Consider the following 20,383-nt stretch of genomic DNA (forward strand, 5'->3'; position numbering starts at 1 on the left):
TTTTTTGTTTCTTCCTCTCGTTTTTACAACATTTTGCTTCCGTGTCGTATATTCGCTGAGCGCGCGTGTGTGTGTGTGTGCTTATCAAGTTTTTTTTGTTTCACACACACACACACACACCCACACACATTTCACATCCATTCCTTCATTTCCGAAACAAACAAATCTCTCTAGAAGCGAAACCTGATCGGAGATTTCCAATTCTCTAAGAGGTGGGTACCATATACTCCCCCCCTTTTTCCCACCCCCTCTTTCTCTCTCTCTCTCTCTCTCTAGACGCGTTAGTAACACTCCTCAAAAGAAGAAAAAGTAAAACAAATAAATCAATTTTACTTCGACTCGTCCTCAATTACGTATGTAGCTCCCTTATTACATTCCATTCATCACGCTCTCTCACTCTCTCTCTTTCTCTTTCTCTCGCATCCTTAATCTCAGCGGTGTTGTTTAACTTATCAATGTTACGCTTTTTGAGCGCACCAACGACATTATTTATGCAAAAAAAACCCTAGTTATCTTTCGCTTCTGTTTTGTTTATACAATTATGAATAAAAAAAAAACACTGACTATCGAATAAATAATATTTAATTACATTTAAAACGAAATATAATTAAATTAAGCTAACGCTATGCACGGCCACCGCCAGAGCTGCTTTCGCATCATCACCCTACCCTCCCCTAGAAATGCGCCATCTTAAGAGCGATGGTTCACACCTTTACCTCATTTCTACTTACGCGGTAATGTATAATGTAGCTACCATGTGAGAAGGTTTTCCACGGTTTTGTGATAAGCCTTTATCATTCATTTTCTTCTAAACGTGGGTGGGGGGGTTGTCGCTGTGTGTGTGTGTTGGTTTTTGGCCCTCTTTTCTGCTTTGTTTTCCCTTGCTCCACACATTATTAGCGTGCGCCTTTATGAGCTTCCTTTAATTTACACTAAAAGGCTCTAGAGAAAAAAAAAACTAAACCCACCCCAAACCTGACTGCCTTTAAGGTTGTGTTCCTAAACCCATTAGCGCAATGTTAGACCATGCGTGAGGCTTTACAATTGCTGCTTGATCTCACTTGGATTGGTCCTAACTCGAATAGTGACCGTGATCGCACCCACAAATAAACATGTGTCGCTCGCACAGATAAAGCAGTCTGTGAACGTAGAGCACGTAGCGCTCACGTCCAAAAAGCTCGATGAGCAAATGAAGAATACACATAAAAACAGGGGGGGAGGGGGAAAACATTCTCCTCGTTCGATAATATAAATGCATGCGCGGTTCGTGTTCAACACAACAACGACAGAGCGGGAGAGAAAACAAAAACCGTTTGCCGTCAAATTAACTATCCTTGCTTTTTGAGTATCTTTTTGTTTTTTGTTTTAGTAGACGAAACAATAAACATCTTCCCTATCTTGCTCCCATTTGGCCCTAATTTGACTGGCTACCCAGTTCCATTTAGCTAGCTTGTTTGTGAGTATAGTGTGTGTGTGTATATGAATTCGTTTCGCTTTTAAGTTGTTCTCCCCCACCCCCTCGAGCCCTGCGTGCCCCTGCGTGGTGTACTCTAGTTCGGCTTACTCTTGTCCTCCCATTTGATGTGAGTGTTGGTGTGTGTTAGCTTTTTTTGCTTTCTTTGTTTTTGGCATACTTTGGAATGTGGTGTGCAATGCGGGCGGATGGGAGTGTGAATGGTGGGAAAATAGGAACCGACCAGCAAGGAAATGAGGGAATAAACTGACTGAAAACGGCAGAGGAAAATGGAACGAAAGGAACATGAACACAAGTCCTGCTGGTGTTCTGTTGCCTTCAGTTCCCAATTCCCCATTGGGTGAATGATTTTGCTATTCCAAACTTTATCGAACGCTTTTGGGAAGGGAGCAACATGGGTTTAAACACATCCAAAATAGACCAATTCCGAACCGATACCGTGTGTGTGTTCCTTATTTACAAGAGTTTACAATATAATAAAATTAACTAATGAAGGAGCCGAAACAAAAGCGAACCCAATTTCGACACCATGTGTGTGTGTGTTTGTGTATAAACCTATTCCTTTTGTGCGCTTTCGTATTCATCCCTTACCTTCCCACCTTTTCCCTTTTCAATTTGCTCGTAAAGCACAGAAAGCACTTTCCCATTTCTTTGTCTTGAAATACGGCAGAGCCGAGCGCACTGTTTCTCAATCCCCTGTTTTTTTTTCTCTGCGGTAATTGAGTTGATGACAGGTGTAAGCTTTCTATCAGTCCAAAATAAACAACAAAACAAAAGGAATAAAATAAAACTAGGACGCGCGCGCAAACACAAAAGCCAAAATAAAAGCTTCGTCTAAACTGTGTGCTTTTCTTCTTGCTGTTTCCGAACCGTTCCCTCCACCTGACAGGTGCTCCGATTTGTTTGCAATCATCCATTCATTGCGTCTTTGCATAAATATTCGCTCCGGTTTTGCTCGTTATTGGTGGTAATAGGGACTATCACGCAAGGCTGCTTAAATTTCTGCCAATATAAAGCACTAGCTGCTCGATTTTTGTTTCGCGTAGCGTACGATTGCATTAAGCGATGCAGTAAGCATCCGCTAACGCTATTGCTCGAAAACAATTCCATACAATTTCAATGTAATTAACAACTTTAACTGGTGCGTGATAGCATAGTGAACTTATGACGGGGGGGAAAAGGAACAAATGACCACTTTTTAACTGGCGCTAAATTTAAACAGGCTTACGTGATAGACACTAATATCCCGCATTGTGGCACCTTCCCACGCGTGCTATCGGGTCAGTCTTTCTAGTCCGGCCATTTTTCTTTTTTGTTTGTCAGCAACAGTAGCAGTGTTTCGTTCCGGGTCCTTCGTTTTGATACTTCTCATTATTACTTTGGCCTGCCACTATTGGAGAGCGCTCTTTCTGTTGCGTGTTTTTTATATTGTTGTGGAAAAGGGTGGTACGTTTAGAGCGTATGGTCCCAGGGTTCAAATGCAAAACTAAGTAGATAATCCTGGTGGGCAGAGACAATGGGGCTTTCAGTGCATCGAAACAAAACGCCAAATTATTGATTGAAAACATTGCTAATATGAATGAGCAACTCTTCTCTCTCTCTTGCCTTTCTCTCCCCTTTTCGCTTTTCCTATTGCATTCCCGGTTTTTGCTTGCACTTATTGCTCGTCAGTTGCAGGACTGTTTACGCCTTGTATTGCAGGAATTTCAGGAAGCAAAACGCCTACTTTCCCACCATCGCGGTGGACAAATATTCACGGTTTTGCAGCTTGCGTTTGCGCTACTAGTCATCATCCACGATCACGATCAATGGCGTCGTTACGGCTGAAGGATGGGGGCCACCGTTGCCGACACCGACTGCCACCAACGAGCCGCCGCCCACCGACTATCATCGGGATTGGCAGGTGTCTTCCTTTTTGTGCATATCGATCGATGCGGGCAGTGCCGTGGGTACGGACGAGGGTGGTAAACCGCCAGCGGACGGTGGTGGGCCTCCACCGCCCCCACCACCCGGTCCACCGCCGGGTGTACCGCCCATTACGCCCGGTCCATTCGTGGGTGTGGAGGAACCGTGTGCCTTTAGGGAACCGGGCGGACCACCGGTCGCACCGGGCGTACCGGATCCGGGCGGATGACCAACGGGTGGTCCTCCTCCTCCTCCACCTCCCGTGCCACCACCACTACCAGGTGGTGCTGCACCGGGTGGTAGACGATGGTGCGATGGTGGTGGTGGCTGCTGTTGCTGAGGTGGTTGCTGCGGCGGTGGCACTGGGCTGGGTTCCTTACCTCGGAAGTGTACCGCCGTTTGGGCTGCATACAGCAGGGACGCCTTCGCTTCCTCAGCCCGGTACGCATCCATCAGTGGGTTGTAGCGCAGCGAATGGTGCAGCGGATCGAGCCGATAGTCCCGGAACGGATCCGGACCCCAGGACCCGTGTGGTGGAAAATGCGTCGGTAGCCCCATCGACGGGGGTAGCATTGAGCGTGACAGATGGCCACCGGGAAGCATATGGGCGGCCGGATGCCGACCGGCCATGTAGTGATGTGGCATCATCGACGGATGGTAGCGCGGATCGCTGGCAGCTGCGGCAGCGGCCGCCGCTGCATGGCTCCGCAACAGCAACTCATCATCCTTTCGGGGTTCCTCCTTGATCCGAATGTCCAGCTCGGTGCCGTTCCGAAGCGGCGACCGATCCCGATTGATCGAGGCAACAGCGGCTGCAGCAGCAGCCGCCGCCGCCGCTGCCTTCGATTCCCGTTGCTGTTGGTGCAACATCCGCTCACGCTCCATTTCTCGCCTTTCCATATCACGTCGCTCTTTTTCCTTGCGTTCGCGTTCCCGCTCACGTTCCCGTTCCCGCTCACGCTCCTGCTGCTCCTTACGGAGCTTCTCCTCCCGTTCGCGTTCACGTTGCTTCTCGCGCTCTTCCCGCTCCCGTCGTTGCCGTTCACGTTCGCGCTCCTCACGTTCCCGTTGCCGTTCGCGCTCCTCCGCCTCACGGCGGGCCGTTTCGGCCGCCAGGCCCGGATCTTGCTTTATCGGTGGCCACGAACCACCCGCTCCGGGTTGCGGTCCAGGTGGAAAGCTACTAACGCTACGTGGTAGTGCACTAAAACATAAAACCAAATCAATTAGTGTATACTCCCCAACACACACTTAAAGGATAGATATACAGTCAGGAATTCGAAAAAGAGATAGATACTCCTGGTAACTAGATAATTTTGGAAGATGAGCTTTAAGTTAATGCAAAAAACAAAACATTTTCTTTTTCCAACACTGCTGACTGTATATCTCCCCTTTAGCCGATCCGAATTGAACTCACTTGCGCCACGGATCGTGTAGCGATCCCGGGATCTGCGATCCCATCGGTATATCTCGCGAGAAGGGTGATAGGCCGCTGAACGGTGAACCACCGTACGGTGAGGCATACCGCCCAAATGGTGAAACGCCTGCAAAAGGAAAAAAAAAAACAAAGCGAATCAGTAACGGTTGCGCTTCTGCTAACAGGAGAGGGGCACACAAAACGAACTTCCCCTTACCTATGTGACTAGCCGGGGAGCTCATGAAACTGGGCGGCAACGGTGTCGACTCGTATGGACCCGGTCGCCCGGGAAGGCCTCCTGGTGGGAACGTGGACGACGGTAGGTCGTGCGGTCGTACCAGCCCTGCTGCGGCAGCGGCGGCCGCCGACGGTGGATACATATGCGACGGTGGCCGCAACATCTCCGAAGCCGTCTTGATGGAAGCCGCCTTGTCCGGGTTCTGTTTCGCCTGATGGTGATAAATTTCCCATGCAATACGCACATGCATTGCGTTCCACTTTCCAGTTTTCTATACGGGAGGATCAAAACAGAGGGAGAAATATCAGTCAAACATTCACTACTCGCCATCTTTGCGGTGTGCACATGTTAACCGTCAACAGGAGTGAGTGAAGGTGGGTTTGCGTTCTGTAAATGATGCGTCGAATGGTCATATGAGGGATGGTGGCGATGATGATAATGGCAATCTTACCTTTTTGTTCGGATCGACCGGTGGCGTCTGTTGCTGCTGGTTATGAACAGTGTTGGTGGATGAAGGGGTATTTTGTGGTAGATGATGATGTAACGGAAATGGTACACGACGTGAAAAGAAAAAGCCGTATATGAGTAAAAGCGTATGGTGAAATGAGAACATTAAAAACATAAAATATTCGTTTTCTACTGACATGGAGAGGCAGGTGTGGCGTACAAGAACACATGCATTTTGAAAAGCAGAGAAATTCACTTCTTTTATCGAATTTTCATACGATTTCACTGCCATCAGAAGTACAGAAATTGATGCCTTCATCAAGAAGTTCCACCTAAAGATCATCAGTACAGGAGTATAGAAATTGATATCTTCATCAAGAAGCTCCACCTGAAGATCTTCAGAGGAGAACAGAAATTGATATCTTTGTCAAGAAACTCCACCTGAAGATCTTCAGGAGAGGAGTACAGAAATTGATATCTTTGTCAAGAAGTTCCACCTGAAGATCTTCAGGATAAGAGTACAGAAATTGATATCTTTGTCAAGAAGTTCCACCTGAAGATCTTCAGTATAGGAGTACAGACATTGATATCTTTGTCAAGAAGGTCCACCTAAAGATCTTCATTACAGAATTATAAAAAATTATATCTTTGTCAAGAAGTTCTTCCAGTACAGAACTACAGAAATTGATGTCTTCATTAAGAAGTTCCAGAAGTTCCATGTACGCAGTAACTTTGTGGCCAACAGGAAATATCATCAAGGTCACCAAAGTTCTGAAGAACATTTCGGGAATCCTCGCGAAACGACCTTTAACAACTCTCTCCATCTTCAATGCACCTGCTAGAACGGATCTGATGTATGAGAAGTGCAGCGAATGTGACGTATAAGTCAACACCTTCCAGAGCTCAACTGCATAGGCTTAGGGATATAAGTGTCGGTTGATAGAAGGTTAGTAAGAATGGCGGCAAACAAATGATCAGCTATGTACTTCAATGTTCTAAAATAGCACAACCCAAAAAAGGAAAATGAGCAGTGAAGGTGAACACAACACGGATGGAAATAGGAGTACAAGCAGGCCTGCGTCTTGTATGATGTATTGATGATCAGCTCCAGCAGGTACGTACCTTCGGCACGAACGATTGTAGATGACTCGGTGGCACGAACTGCGTCGGTCCGCTCAACCCGGGATGTAGCAGACCGGGCGGATAGCCCGGATATGCCGGCATCCCGATCCCCGTACGGTAGAAGGGCGAATCGACGGCACCGATTTTAGGCACGTCCTTGAAGAGGGGCGGCGGAAAGAGCGTTGGTGCGCCTCCGGCCGCACCGGGCAGCATCGGCTGATGCTGGTGTTGATGCAGATGCGTGTGCTGGTGTTGATGGTGGTGCAGCTCTTGGCGCAGATACGGTGGCCCGGGTGGCACCGCAGTTAGCCCGCTACGGTCCAGAAACCGGTTGTCTAGCTCACGCCGTAACATATCTGCCTGGTCGGAAGCTGTTTGGCGAGAAGCATAAGAGCGAAGGGTGAGTGATGGAAGAAGGCATCCTGGCAACAGACCGCTTCTGGAAGTTTCACGTACCTTTTGTGGAGAAGAGAGATTCGGCCGAGAATGGATGCGGATGCGTGGCGGGTGGTGGTGCTGGTGGGGGTGGTGGTCCGGCGGCACCCGGTGCAGATGAGACGGCGACACTGGCCACCGACAAACCGGCCCCGGCCGGACTGGCCAGAGCAACGCTGGTCGGTGGTGGAATCGGTGTGGCGAACAGTGGCGCCGCCGGAAACGTCGAAGGCGACGACACCGCAATGGAGGTGGACGTTGCACCGGCCCGATCGCCCACTGACGGTGGTGGTGGTGTGGGACGTGCGTGATGATGATGCTGCTGCTGCTGCTGGAGATGGTGGTGATGGTGGTGATGCGACCCGACCGTAGACGAGGAAGACGAGGACGAACTGTTATGTACGCCGGAGGAGGCCGCGGGCGAGTTGACGTGGGATGCTATTGATACGACGGTGGGTTGCCCGGGGACGGCTACGCCCGGTGGCCACCCCGGAGGCACAACACCCGGCCCACCCGCACCACTGCCCGTGGTGGACGCGGAGGTGGAGGAGATGGAGGAGGACGTGGAGGCGGAAGACATGATGGTGCCTCCGATCGCCAGCGTAGTTTTAGGATAAGTGAGACTAGAAGAGACGACCGATATGGCCACCGACGGCACGCCCAGGGCGGCCGAATGCGGCCCCGAACCGCCACCGAACGCTGGCAGCACTGGCGATGGCCCACCGGCAACAGCACCGCTCGCAGCCGGCCCACCAGCACTGTACGCAGGTATGGTGGAGCCGGGCGTCGAGCGCGATAAACTACTTACGTTACTACTGCAAAGGAACGGAAGAGAGACAAGAATGACTCATGTTAGTTTTTGCGGCTGCCTTCGCGTTGGCGTTCTCTGGTGCTTACCTATAGCTATCTCTTTCCCTGTTCGGACTATGACCCCGAGGCGAGTGAGGACGCGAAGAGACAATAATGTTTCCACTGCCACTACTGCTGCTACTGCTGCTGCTGCTGTTGCTGCCACCGTTGTTGTTGCTGCTGGAAGAGGGCGGCTGCGGATGCCCACTAATACTGTTTGGCCCACCACCACCACTACCACTCCCGTGCAGATGGGACGGGGGCCCACCGGGAGGAATAAGCCCCGGCGGTGGTGGTGGTGGTCCACCCACCACCAGCGGGTGGTGATGGTGGCCAACGAGCAGCGGCGACATGCCCGGACCACCCGCACCCGGATGCGTCGGTGGCAGTAGATGATGATGGGAGGGTGGTGGAGGTGGTCCACCCCCACTACCGGGCGGTGGTGGTGGTGGCCCACCGCCGAGATGCAGACCGGGGTGGGGTGGCGGTGGCGGTGCGTGGCCTGCGTGCGGCCCGACAACGTCCCGGTGCGGGGGTTGGGAGGAATGCGGAGGAAGTGACGTGTCGGTGGTGGTCGCCGCCGGATGCAGTGGGCCGGCCGACGGTGCCGTGCTCGAGACGATCGTGACGGAAGACGTACTGCTGCCGGCCGCGGACGAGGCGGAAGAGGAGGACGATGACGAGGACGAGCTGTTGCTCGAGCTGGAGTTGGCGTTCGGCGTGATCGGGCGCACCTTCTGCTGGGCGGCTGCTGCCGCCGCCGCCGCCGCCGCGGCCGCCTGCTGCTGCTGGGCGGCCGCTATCAGCGGGGATGGGTCGCGGTCCGATGGTCGACCGGCGCCGGTTGGACCGTTGCTGGTCGGGCCCGCGCCCAACGGTGGCTGCAGCCGGGCATCCATCAGCCCGAGACCCATGAGCGTGTGGGGCGGCATGGGCGTCAGGGCCGGATGCAGCCGGGGCGACAAGTTTGGCGAGGTGACCGACGGTGGCAGGTACGGGTTGTGCTGAAAGCTGCCGTACGGTGAGTAGATCGGGTAGCCCGGATACGCCCGGTAGGCCGGTGGCAAACTGCCGAGCCCGTTCGCCATCATCATCGATGGGTGGGCGGCCGCGGCAGCCGCTGCAACGACGGCCGCCGCATGATTACCGTTCAGCAGGGAGGCGGTGGTAGGGCCGGCTGTCGCAGACAGCGAAGGCACGCTGCCGCCACCGGGCACGGCCGGGCTGTTGGTGCGCAAACCGCCGGTCGATGCCGCGGCAACCGCTGCGGCCGCCGCTGCCGCCGATGCGGACGCCAGGGAAGAGGAGGGGATGGAGGAGGACGCGGACGACGGCGTGGCAACAGTGGTGCTCTCCAGCGAGGGATGCACCGCACCGGTTTGGCCGGCGGCCGTCGCTGGTGTGGCGGCCGGAGGTGTGTGCGGCACGGAGAGCGGCAGCGAGGATGGGGCCGCACTGCCGTTACTGCTCGCGCTGCTGCCCACAACGCCCGCATTCGGACCGACGACACCGGCCAGACTCCCGCTCAGATGATGACTGTTGGTGGCCGCCACCGGGCCGGGACCGCCCGGCCCTAGGCTGTTCGAGAAACTGGTAGCCGCACCGGCCGACGGTGACATGAGCGTGTTGGCGGTGCTGCCGGCGCCACCATTCGGGCCCGCGCCGACGCCAAGAAATACTGATTTCAGCGAACCACCCGCGCTGGTGGTGGACGCCGCTGGATGCGGGCCCTGCTGCTGTTGCTGCTGCGTTTGCTGCGCTTGCTGCTGCTGGGGCGACAGCGGTGGCTGAGATTGGAGCGGTGTTGACGGGGCCTGCAAGCCACCCGCCGGTGATGCAACCGCCAGCGACTGGGCGGGCGATTGCGGCGCGCTGCTTACCAGCGGCGCCTGCTGCTTCTGGGAGGTTGATATTGCTGTCGTTACGGAGGTGGCGGCCGCCGTTGTGCTGAGCAGCAGGACACCGGCGGCCGGAATCTTGGCGGATGCAGTCGGCAACAGCGGCTTATTGCTTATGCCGGCCGTCTGCGGCGATGCGGACGGCTGTGGTGGCTGCTGTTGCGATCCTTGATGTTGCTGTTGCTGCTGCGGGGACGCTGCTGCTTGGTGGCCACCACCAATCGGTGTCAAATGCGTACCCAATGGTCCATTCGATACCTGCGAACGATTCGTGTCGAGAGGGAGCGGAAGAGGTTAGCAATGCAATTACCACATCGTGCAAGTGTCTAAAATAGTGTCTGATCTTGCCCTCATGCTAGATGCCCTTCCAACTTCTTGAACACCTCAACACAAAGACCCAGTGATGATTCCAGAGTCACTTGGTCTTTGGTTCACTCTTAACGTGGTCTTGGAGATCAGCTGTCACTACGTTTTGCCATCGACCCGACTAGCTTTGATCCTCCATTTGAGGTTATTATCCGAGAAGGTGCTCTGTCCATCGCTTCTGAGTACCTCCGAAAGGGGTTAGTGATCTTCGGTAAAACGTTATCTCTTCTTCTCTTCTGCCTGCATTTGTAAATAAGGCTGATTTCGAACGACACTGACATCAAGTCCATCTCCTCCAGGCAGATTGCTTCATTCGCTAGGAGTAACGAAGACATCAGTCGTAAAAGATCTTCGATCTTCATCTTTAGATGTTGCACTACGTTATTGTTACGTCTACTGCCGGAACCATCAACCATAGGACTTCTGACATCTCGAAGAATATATTGAAGATGGCCTTGAAGATCTTCTGTAGCCGACGGACCTGAAGTTCCTTTCCGTTCGATAAGGAAAGAATTTCTTACCAAATCTTGAGAGATTTCAAACAGTTCACGCATTTATTTTTTCCCCTTTGGCGGAACCTTACAAATGTTCGCAACGCTTGCAGGATTGTAAGGTTCTCTGGTGTCCGAAAAACAATATTGCTTTTTTTTTATCGAATTAGGCAAATTATCGAACAGTGGCGACACCGAGCGGACAATTCCGTGAAGCTTTTCCTAAAGACCACAGTAGCGCCACGTGGTGGTCAAGGGCATGAAGCTGCCTCCAAAGCGCATCACAATTTACAGCTGTCTCGTTATCAAGTGATGCTGCAACAGGAATCCAGACAACGCACATGGCGGTTGACATAGACATCATCGGGTGAGTTTGAAAGCAGACAAATATGTAATAATTCTCTTCACGTCCAAACGCACCGCAAATGTCAGCACAGATTGTCTAAACGTCATCGGCACCATAATTAGTTTGTCACACAAGCACCCCAAACAGCGCTCCGCTCGCCCGACACAAATCACAAATAGTTTACACATCACTCATCTAATCTGTAAATATCAACATTAATACTGGGAGAGAAGGGAGAGGGAGCTACAACAACAACAACAAAAAACAGACCCAAGAAAACAAAACAGCAAAACGGCAAACAGTCGGCCTGTCAACCCGCAAACGTATCATTAAGCAAATCATTACTTCAAAACTTCTCTAAACACTCGCGCTTAACTGGCAACGACCAATCTTACCGAATGCACTTCACGCACCCTTCGGCCGGCATTGTTAGCCGAGTGCTGGTGGGTGCCTGGCAGCACACACATGTCAACGCGTGCATTGCATTGCGTGCACGGGCCCGAGGTGGATGAAGAAGCCGGCAGAAAACCGGTAAGCGTAAAGTTAACGCAATGCCCCAAGAATAATGGCGTGCGGAGCTGGTGGACGACATAAGGGTTCCCCCCCTTGCCACGGGGTGGTGGTGTCGCTGTCGTCAGCTACAAATCTTGTCCCAACAGCCGCTAGCGACACTGCCGCACCTCCTGCCCACAAACAGCACCCGGTCGGACGCCGGGGGGGGGGGGGGGTCAGACACAGACACAGAAGAGCCAAACAAACTGGCTCTGGTTGCTCATAATTAAAACTGTCATCTGTCAGTGAGCTCGTGCTGCAAAAACCAACTCACAGCGAGTTTGTCCGGCGGCTGTGTCAGGTGGGGGGGGGGGGGGGGGCGATGTTGGGCACTGGTGAGAAAGTGTGGCACCCCCCCTCCCCCCTCTCAGGTCCAGTATCTTCCGTCTTTGCCTTCTGGTTGGTTGGAACGCGCGCGACCGGGTGATTTGTAGCCCGTGCTTGCTGATGTGTAGTGAGTTTGTTAAACATAGGCGTGAGCAACAAATTAGCTAACCACATACTACCGTCACCTCTCTCGGCGGACAGATTGCCATCCTTTATGGCGGTGCAGAGGTGGTTGTTTTCTTTTCTCTTTCCTGTTGTTACTGTTTGTTGCTTCTTCGTGTCCGACGGGTGTTGCAGTTGCAAATGAGCAGACACCACCATTCGCTATTTATTATAACGTTCGCTACAACGAGCTCAGGCTAAGGATACTTTATTGCACCGTATTAGAGGAAGATTAGTGTTGGAATGCCGTCACCATCAAGGTGGAACAGCATTGACGACGGTCTACGCGAGGGTTTCTCGAGGCGATCGCGAATCTCGGAGCTTCAAAGCATCAAGGCTCTGAACGCTAAACCTCCGGATGCGTTTTTAATGCTGGTTTATCATTTCGTAATCCAGTCGGATGCTCGCTGAATATGTGCATATTCAATACCAACTTCTTGACAACACGCACAGCAGCTTGAGCTCGTTCATAACCTCAATTCCCCCCCGCAGCACGGCGCACATTTAATGGGACAATCTACTAAGCTTTAAGGCACTGTTTAATAGCCCCTCCTTAACATATAAACGGTCATTAATGTTTGACCGAAAGTACGTGAACGCCCGCGATATACGCCCGTTGCGTTGAAATAGGCCAAACGGTCATAAATTCCATCACGACCGGCACACGAGGAAACCGGGCGCACATAATCTGTGCACGACCTCCGCCCCGCCGCCAGTCGAGGTTTGCCGACCGCGTGTTAATCGCTCAAAAGGCTAAATTATACCAATTGCGTGAAGTAATCCCCACGGATCGTAAATTGAGATCTTAGGTACACGCTGGTGCTCTGGTTCTGGCCGCTGCGAAGTTTCGCGGCACCGGCCAAGACCACCGGCCGTTAATAATTAAATTGTGCCTGCTTCCACCTTCGCTGTAACGTCGGTGGCTGGGTCGGGTGATGTAATTTGCACCTTCGAAAATAACCCGGGGGGGAACCCTGGGATATGATCGCTAGGTGGGGTGTGCACTGCGCTACGCAAATCGCACACACGCGCGGGACAGTTGTTGCATGCATGAATGCGATACGTCATAAATCTGCTCCTGTCACTACTGCGCATTCCAACTCGCGTACGTCTGCACCAGACAGCAGTGATAGCATCGTCGAACCGCACACTCCAAACGGGCATGCCTCGCATTCGGATTCGCTTCCCTCCCCCCCCCCCGGTGTTCGGGACGCTAGCGAGATCGCTACCAAGATTACAAGCTCCAAAAGGGAGTTCCACCAGGCGGTCCCACCCCGCTAGGCAAGCAGTCACAGTAGCGCTTGCATAAACTACTGCGCATGCAATTCTTCATCCGCTCCAGAGCGAACCGCAGCTGCAATCATGTATTTCCATATAATGCACCGGGGGTTTTTTTTTTACTTCCCTGTTGTTCCTACTGGTTATGCGGCACGAGACACGCAAAAGCATAAAATGAAACCAGAAAAGTGGAAGGTTGAAGTTGGTTTTGCGCGTCATTGGACGCTTTCTCCACCGTCGGATCTTCCAACCACACGCTTATGTGTACGATTTCTATCGCAAAACACGTTTTTTTTTCCTCAAGGAAAACTCCTGTCGTTTGCTTGCGCGATAGTTTACAACGTTTGCAGGAATACTGTGCAATACAGTGAAGTTCAAGTGCATAAATTCCTGACATATGACGAATCGAAATTGTGATTGTAAACGCGCCCATAAGGCAGTACCAGCCCAGAGTTACTTCGAGTTAAAACTGAAGCTGGTTGACAGTAAATTCTAGTACATTCTTATAACTTCCTCAAGGAAATTGGAAGTTTGGAGATACATGACAAGGTTTAAGGAGAAGTTTTGAAGCTAAAGACTCCAAGATTTTTCAGAAGAACTCTGAGCTCTGGAATTCTGAAGGTGAAGACTTCAAGACTTTTCAGAAGAACTCTGAGCTCTGGAGTTCTGAAAATGAAGACTTTAAGATTTTTCAGAACATCTCTGAGCTCTCTGAAGAGTTCTGAAGATGAAGACTTCAAGATTTTTCAGAACATCTCTGAGCTCTCTGAAGAGTTCTGAAGATGAAGACTTCAAGAATTTTCAGAATAACTCTGAGCTATGAACTTCTGAAAATGAAGACTTCAAAAATTTTCATAAAAACACTGAGCTCTGGAGTTCTAAAGATGAATACTTCAAGACTTTTCAGAAGAACTTTGAGCTCTGATGTTTTGAAGATGAAGACTTCAAGATTTTTCAGAACAACTCTGAGCTATGAAGTTCTGAAGATGAATACTTCAAGAGTTTTCAGAAAAACTCTGAGCTCTGAAGTTCTGAGAATGAAGACTCCAAGATTTTTCAGAAAAACTCTGAGCTCTGGAGTTCTGAAGATGAAGACTTCAAGATTTTTCAGAGGAACTCTGAGCTCTGGAGTTCTGAAGATTAATACTTCAAGATTTTAAAAATCTGAGAGTGACTTCAGAGTTCTGAAAATGAAGTCTTCCAGACTTTTAATATAAACCTCGATCTTTGAAGTTTCCGACGAAGAAGATTTCACAATTTTTAAGGAGAACTCTTCAAAAAGATAAAATTTAAGCGTTTTAATAGACAAAAGATGAAAATGATTTAAAATCACTGCATTGGAATTTCTTGGAGACTACACTTCTACCACTGGTCTGAACGAGCGCTGCTACGGACAACAAGGAGACCACCACAGCCATGTTTGTTCCAATCCCGCTCCACAAACCAGTTCTCCACAATGATCTTTATCGCCGTTGGCTTCGCTCCCGATCCACTCCTGCTACACCTACTAGATCTGCTCCCATTTTTAGACATCGACCATGCCGCGGTACACCATTTTCGGAATCGCATCGGTATCGGCGTGCACGTCATGATGTCTCGGGTACATTCTGCAACGCACCAGCACGGGGCGCTCAGCGGTCGGCGCACCCCGATCCCGTCCCCAAATCGGGGGACCCTAACTCCGGGACTGTCCCCCGGGTCCATGGTTCATTCCGCTAGCAAAATGGTAGCATACCTTCAAAGGTGATAATGGTGTCGTTGATGGTCCGGTAACGGTACAACAGGAAGTAATCTCCCGCCTTGTGCCTCCTTCCTGCTCTTGCTCTGCCGGCAGCGTGTGGCGAGCATGTTTCGCTGCATGCAATCGCAAAATGAAACCGGCCAGTGTGATTTAAAGTCATCTCTCTCCCGCAAACATTAACCTCAATAAATGTTAAACGTTTTTTTTTTTTTGGGGGACAGAAGTTGAGACACGATCCAGTGGACGATAAACGCAGAATTTTAGAAAATTAATAACAATCTCATAAACAAAGAGGCAACCCGCACACACCTATTTAGCGGGCGAGACACCAATGCTGGGACCGATCATTAGCAACCCAAATTCTAATGGTACCATTTGCGAATTATCTTCCACAGGCTCCTGGTTACGCTTGCCGCCAGACGAAACATTTGTCTGCGGCAACCAAAAAAAAAATGTCTTTTTGCTTCGTTTTGTCTCCTCTCCGACGGCTCCCTTTTGCTTGCTCCGGTTGTGTAAGGCTCGTGCTTCATCGAATGCTTTCAGGTTTTAAGTCCCCAGCCGCAGCAGGTTTCTGCCATCCGAACTGGAGAGGTCAGAGACCGGCCCCGAACCGGGTTGGGTTTTGGGCAGCAGCGGACGAACAAACCCCGATGGAGTTTTCTGCACGCTGCTGTACGGTTGTTCGCGCGTTTTCGTATCGTTATGGTAGCCACAAGATGCACCGTCCGGATAGCCAAATAAATAGTGCAAAACATGCGCGAATGGCCAGCGCGAGCCGCGCGCGGTTGTCTTTTCACGCCAGAGGCTGCACGCAGGCGACAGCCCCCGCCGGGCGCGATGCGTCATGGGTTGCAGAGATAGGGCAACAAATAAAGGGAAACCGGGTACGCTTTATTTCGATTTTTGCACGATGACACTCGCCTCGGTGTGTGTATCATGCTGCGAGGATGTTGTTGAGAGAGAGCAAAAGTGGAATCGAATCAAATAATACGAAAAACACCGTAGGCGTGTAGATGCGCGGCGTGGTGTGCAAGATTGCAGGAGGCCCACAACATCCCCTACACGGAATGGTAGCGCAGCGCGCACAGACGATATCGTGCTGGGTGCTTCTTTCTGCCTTTCGTGCCTTATTTTGCGGCACCTAGCGAGCCACAAGCCGAACGGTATAGACGGTTTCGAACGCGGCTGGAACGCGCGTGCGATCAACATTTTTCAACCCCAATCACCAACCAACCTTCGCCTGTCTGCCACCGTCGAGACGACGGCACGAGAAGCGAACCAAAAAAAAAACAAAAAAGAGCAACAAAGGCCCACGCTTTCTGCATCGAAAAGAGCCATCCGTGGCCGAGTGTTTGTTCCGACTGCGTCCGATCGACGATAGTATAATTTATACGGGAATTAATTGTTTATCAACCTTTTACGATACAACGCGCTGGCTACGAAATCCACAACAAATGGGCGAAGGCAACACAAAAAAAAAACGAAGTATCACAGGTAAGACATACACACACACACAGCATAATGTTGCAGAATCTCGTGACGTTCATAGGGGACTGGTGGAGGGAGAAGAAGTCGTGGTAACAAAACGAATTGATTGTAAAAAAAAAAAACTGAACAGACACAAACGAAACCTGCCCAACTACTGTGCTTCAAAAAACCGCCGTTTTCTCGTTCCACGATCGAACATGGCGTGCCTCTACAAATGCACTCCCGGTCCCAGGGAGTGCGCGACAGCGAGGAAGGAACAACTGCAGAAAAGATATTAATGGACGGGAATTTATTGACTCCAATATTCCCGCCCAGGGGGAAGGGAGAACCGAAAGAAAGCATGGCGAAAGATCGAAGGTGAAGGTTGCGAGTCAGTGGCCTAAGATCAATAAGATGTTCGAGAGGGTAGAGACCGCATCTTTGCGAAAGGTAAGGATGCAAGGTTGCCGTTTCGATGGTGGTACGGTGTATTGTATTTATGTCAGGGTAGCAATTCTACCAGACCCCAAATACTAGGGTCACACACCATACAGGTAGAGATGGTATCTTTGGAGAACTTTGATTTTGACACGTTGTATCTGTTATATTCTTGTGTTCTGCTACAGGACTCCTGCAGTAGGGTCACCGAATATGATGTCTGGAAGAATCCGGATTTTGACATCTTCTATCTGTCATATCTTCCTCTTATGTCATGGAGAATACTAATTTTGACAGTTTGTATCTGTAGTAGTAGACACTAGACAAAAAGGTAGAAGACATTTCATTTTGACATATCATTAGTGTGGGAATTCTGTAGAACTTCTATAGTAGAGTCACAGAAATTGTTTTCTTGGAGAATCACTCCAGTAATAGGGTCACCGAATATGACGTCTTGAAGCATCTTGATTTTGACATCTTCTATCTGTCATATCTTCTCTTTGCTGCATATAGTCAGTGTTCTGTATCATATAGTCAGATCTGTATGACTCCTATAATAGGGTCACAGAATAAAATGTTTTGGAGAATAGTGATTTCGACATTTTGTATCTATAGCAGAAAACAGTAGACAAAAAGTAGAAGACATATCGTTGGGATCGTATGGGAATTCTGTAGGACTCCTATAGTAGGGTCACCGTATTTTGGATCTGTGATGTCTTCTGATGATCTGATAATTGTTCGTGTAGGAGATCTGTAGGACTGCAGTAGGATCACAGACTATGATGCCTTGGAGAATCTTGATTGTCACATTCTTCATCTGTCATATCATCTACTTTCTATGAAATTCTTTGTTGATATGATGAAGTTTAATCTGCCGTCCTCTTTCAGACTACAGATATCCATCAGAACACAACAAGAGCAGGAGTTAACTTGTCAGCTGACACATTGTTGCAGTTCATTTAAGCAAGAACCTTTGGTGGATGGTTTTTTTGAATAACGCACTGCAGTAGTTAATGCTCAACAACACGCGACGCTTCGGTTATTTGAGCCTTAAATCAGATTCACCCAATAATCATCGATTGCAATGAAGTCAGTCATGTTCACTGTTAATAGCTCTATTACCTTCCTTCGCGGGAGCTTTCCCTCTAGCACATGCGAAGTGACATCCTCACACCAGTTGCTTACCTGTAATGACAAGAGAGAAAATACAAAAAAAAAACCTTTAATATGACACTCTATACCATCAGAAGAGAAGATAATGACAGATAAAGAAACATTAAAATTACAGCTCAGCTATCAACCTTTTGAAGTTGTACTAATAAAACAAGCATTAATGCATCACGTTTCAATATGCGGAGGCAATGCGGGGCGAAACACGGTGCAAAATTTCAACCACTTGACTCTGAAGGACCACATACACGGGTTTCGAGTTGGATTAAAAATACACCGCATCATTATTTTTGGCACCACCTCTCTCCAACCCTCCCAAACTACAAGCGCTTCTTACCGCCGCTGGAATGCTGTTCGAACAAGCTGTCGTAAAATAGCCAACCGAGACAGGGAAATAAAATAAACCGCACGACCAAAGCGCAAAACCCCATCTGCATTTATTCCAACCGTTTGCAACAACAACAGCACGAAACAAATAAACAAACAAATGTCTGGCATAAGTTACTGTGCGACTAAACCAGCGAGCGCGCGCGCACGATGAAATGTGAGTAGTTGCCAAACCCAAAACAAAGCGAAAACCAAACAAAAAATGAATAAATAAATAACAATTAAAACAATAAGCCAAACAACAGCGAAAAAAAGTCAATAAATTCACACACCGCACGAAAAGTGCTAAAAAGACATTCGGCGCAACCGAAGCGGTAGGAACGCGCATTGCTTTCAACGAGCTCGTCTCCCCGCTTACCAACATTAAGGCGCTAATGAGAAACTTCAATGAAAATGTCACTAAAAACCAAACAAAAACAAACAACGGCCATAAAATCGCCGAACGTGCGGCAGGGGGCGAGCTTCTATCGGAACGGGGGGAAGGGGAGGGGGGTGGGGGATGAAAATTGAAACGCTAAATAAAAAAAAAAACCGGCACATTGGCATTCACCCCGCACGGTGATGATGAGCCGGTGATGGTTGTAAAAGCAGCATTTATTCTTCCTGCACACTGCTGGCTCGGCTGCAAGATTTCAGCCGACGCGAACGTTCTTCGCACGAAACGGTTAATTAACATGCAACCATGAAGAAAAATGAGAAAAATGCCCATATTTCTTGCCCGTTATTAATTGCTTTGCTCGTCATGTGGGGGACTACGGTCAGGCGGTGTTCATTAAGGAATAAATAAAAGGTACGTGATTTTGTTCGCATTTGTAAGCTTTGCGAGTCAGTTTTAGAGATTCATGGATCTGCAATGGTTCATTAATCTTCGTCTTAGAGATTTGAATTCATTCATTCGCTTTGAAGATTCACTACAATTCACTGCTTCATGAATATTTGAAGATTCAATTCAAATATTCGCGATGTGAAATTTTCCACTTTCATTCATACTTTTCAAAGTCCATCGTTGGTTCAAATGAAGTTTCACTGGAAATTGATACTCTCAAAAGGTTCATCCGACACTCAGCTAGTTTTTTTTCGGCAATTTCATCGTTTATTTGAGCCCGGTTATGTGCGTAACCCGGATAAACCGTTTGGTAACGGTGGGATAAACATCATAATAATCATTGTGAGCCCATTGCAAAATCAACAGATCAAACTTTTTACGAAACGAAAAAATAGAAAAAAATATTAAAGTAATTTAATTGTTGAAAGAAAAAAGGTATTAAATTATAACAAAAAATATTATTCCTAAAAAATAATAATAAATAAAAAGAAAAAAATTGTACAAAAAATGGTTCAATAATTAAATTGTCACTGTAAAACGATCAAATGTCACATTTTTGCATAACACAAAAAGAAAACCTTTCCATTATCGCGGGTTCGCACAATCATGCCGTTTTGACCAAACAAACAAACGACAACACACGCACAAGTAAAAAAAAAAAGCCGAGCGAACAACAAATAAAGATGTTATCACACCGTGATTATATCACGCCTAACCGTTGTTGAGGCGGCCCCCCTATTGCCAAATAATAAAAATGCCTCTCAACAAACGTCAAGATAATAATAACAATAAGCACAGCTGTCTACGAGGGTTGGAGGGTGGAAAAAGCAGATGCAAAACCATCATACAAACAGACGATAACAATTTTACCGACAGAATCAACCGAAACGAAACCCAACACACGCAGGGAAAAACCGGAAAAAAGGGCGTCCCGTCACAAAACTGTAGAAGGTGGATGTGTGTTTTGTCTTGTCGCATCGTTCTCCAGCATCCCTTTTTTCCAGCAATAGAGGGGAAGGAGAGGCAAGGAGGGAGGATCTTTCTCTC

General features: G+C 49.2%; 1 protein-coding gene across 1 annotated transcript in view; it reads right to left on the minus strand.

The window, feature by feature from the left end:
• Nucleotides 1-3,361: 3,361 nt before the first annotated feature.
• Nucleotides 3,362-20,383, minus strand: part of LOC128714277 (mucin-19) — a 76,588-nt gene continuing 59,566 nt past the window's right edge. Inside the window, exons 4-11 of the mRNA XM_053809156.1 lie at nt 18,076-18,138; nt 7,936-10,043; nt 7,060-7,853; nt 6,604-6,974; nt 5,486-5,518; nt 5,014-5,305; nt 4,797-4,923; nt 3,362-4,583 (exon numbers count right to left, since the gene is read on the minus strand). Coding sequence (XP_053665131.1) covers nt 3,362-4,583; nt 4,797-4,923; nt 5,014-5,305; nt 5,486-5,518; nt 6,604-6,974; nt 7,060-7,853; nt 7,936-10,043; nt 18,076-18,138 — 5,010 coding nt within the window. The remainder of the gene's footprint in view (nt 4,584-4,796; nt 4,924-5,013; nt 5,306-5,485; nt 5,519-6,603; nt 6,975-7,059; nt 7,854-7,935; nt 10,044-18,075; nt 18,139-20,383) is intronic.

Source organism: Anopheles marshallii, chromosome X (genome assembly GCF_943734725.1).
Source record: "Anopheles marshallii chromosome X, idAnoMarsDA_429_01, whole genome shotgun sequence".
Lineage (NCBI taxonomy): Eukaryota > Metazoa > Arthropoda > Insecta > Diptera > Culicidae > Anopheles > Anopheles marshallii.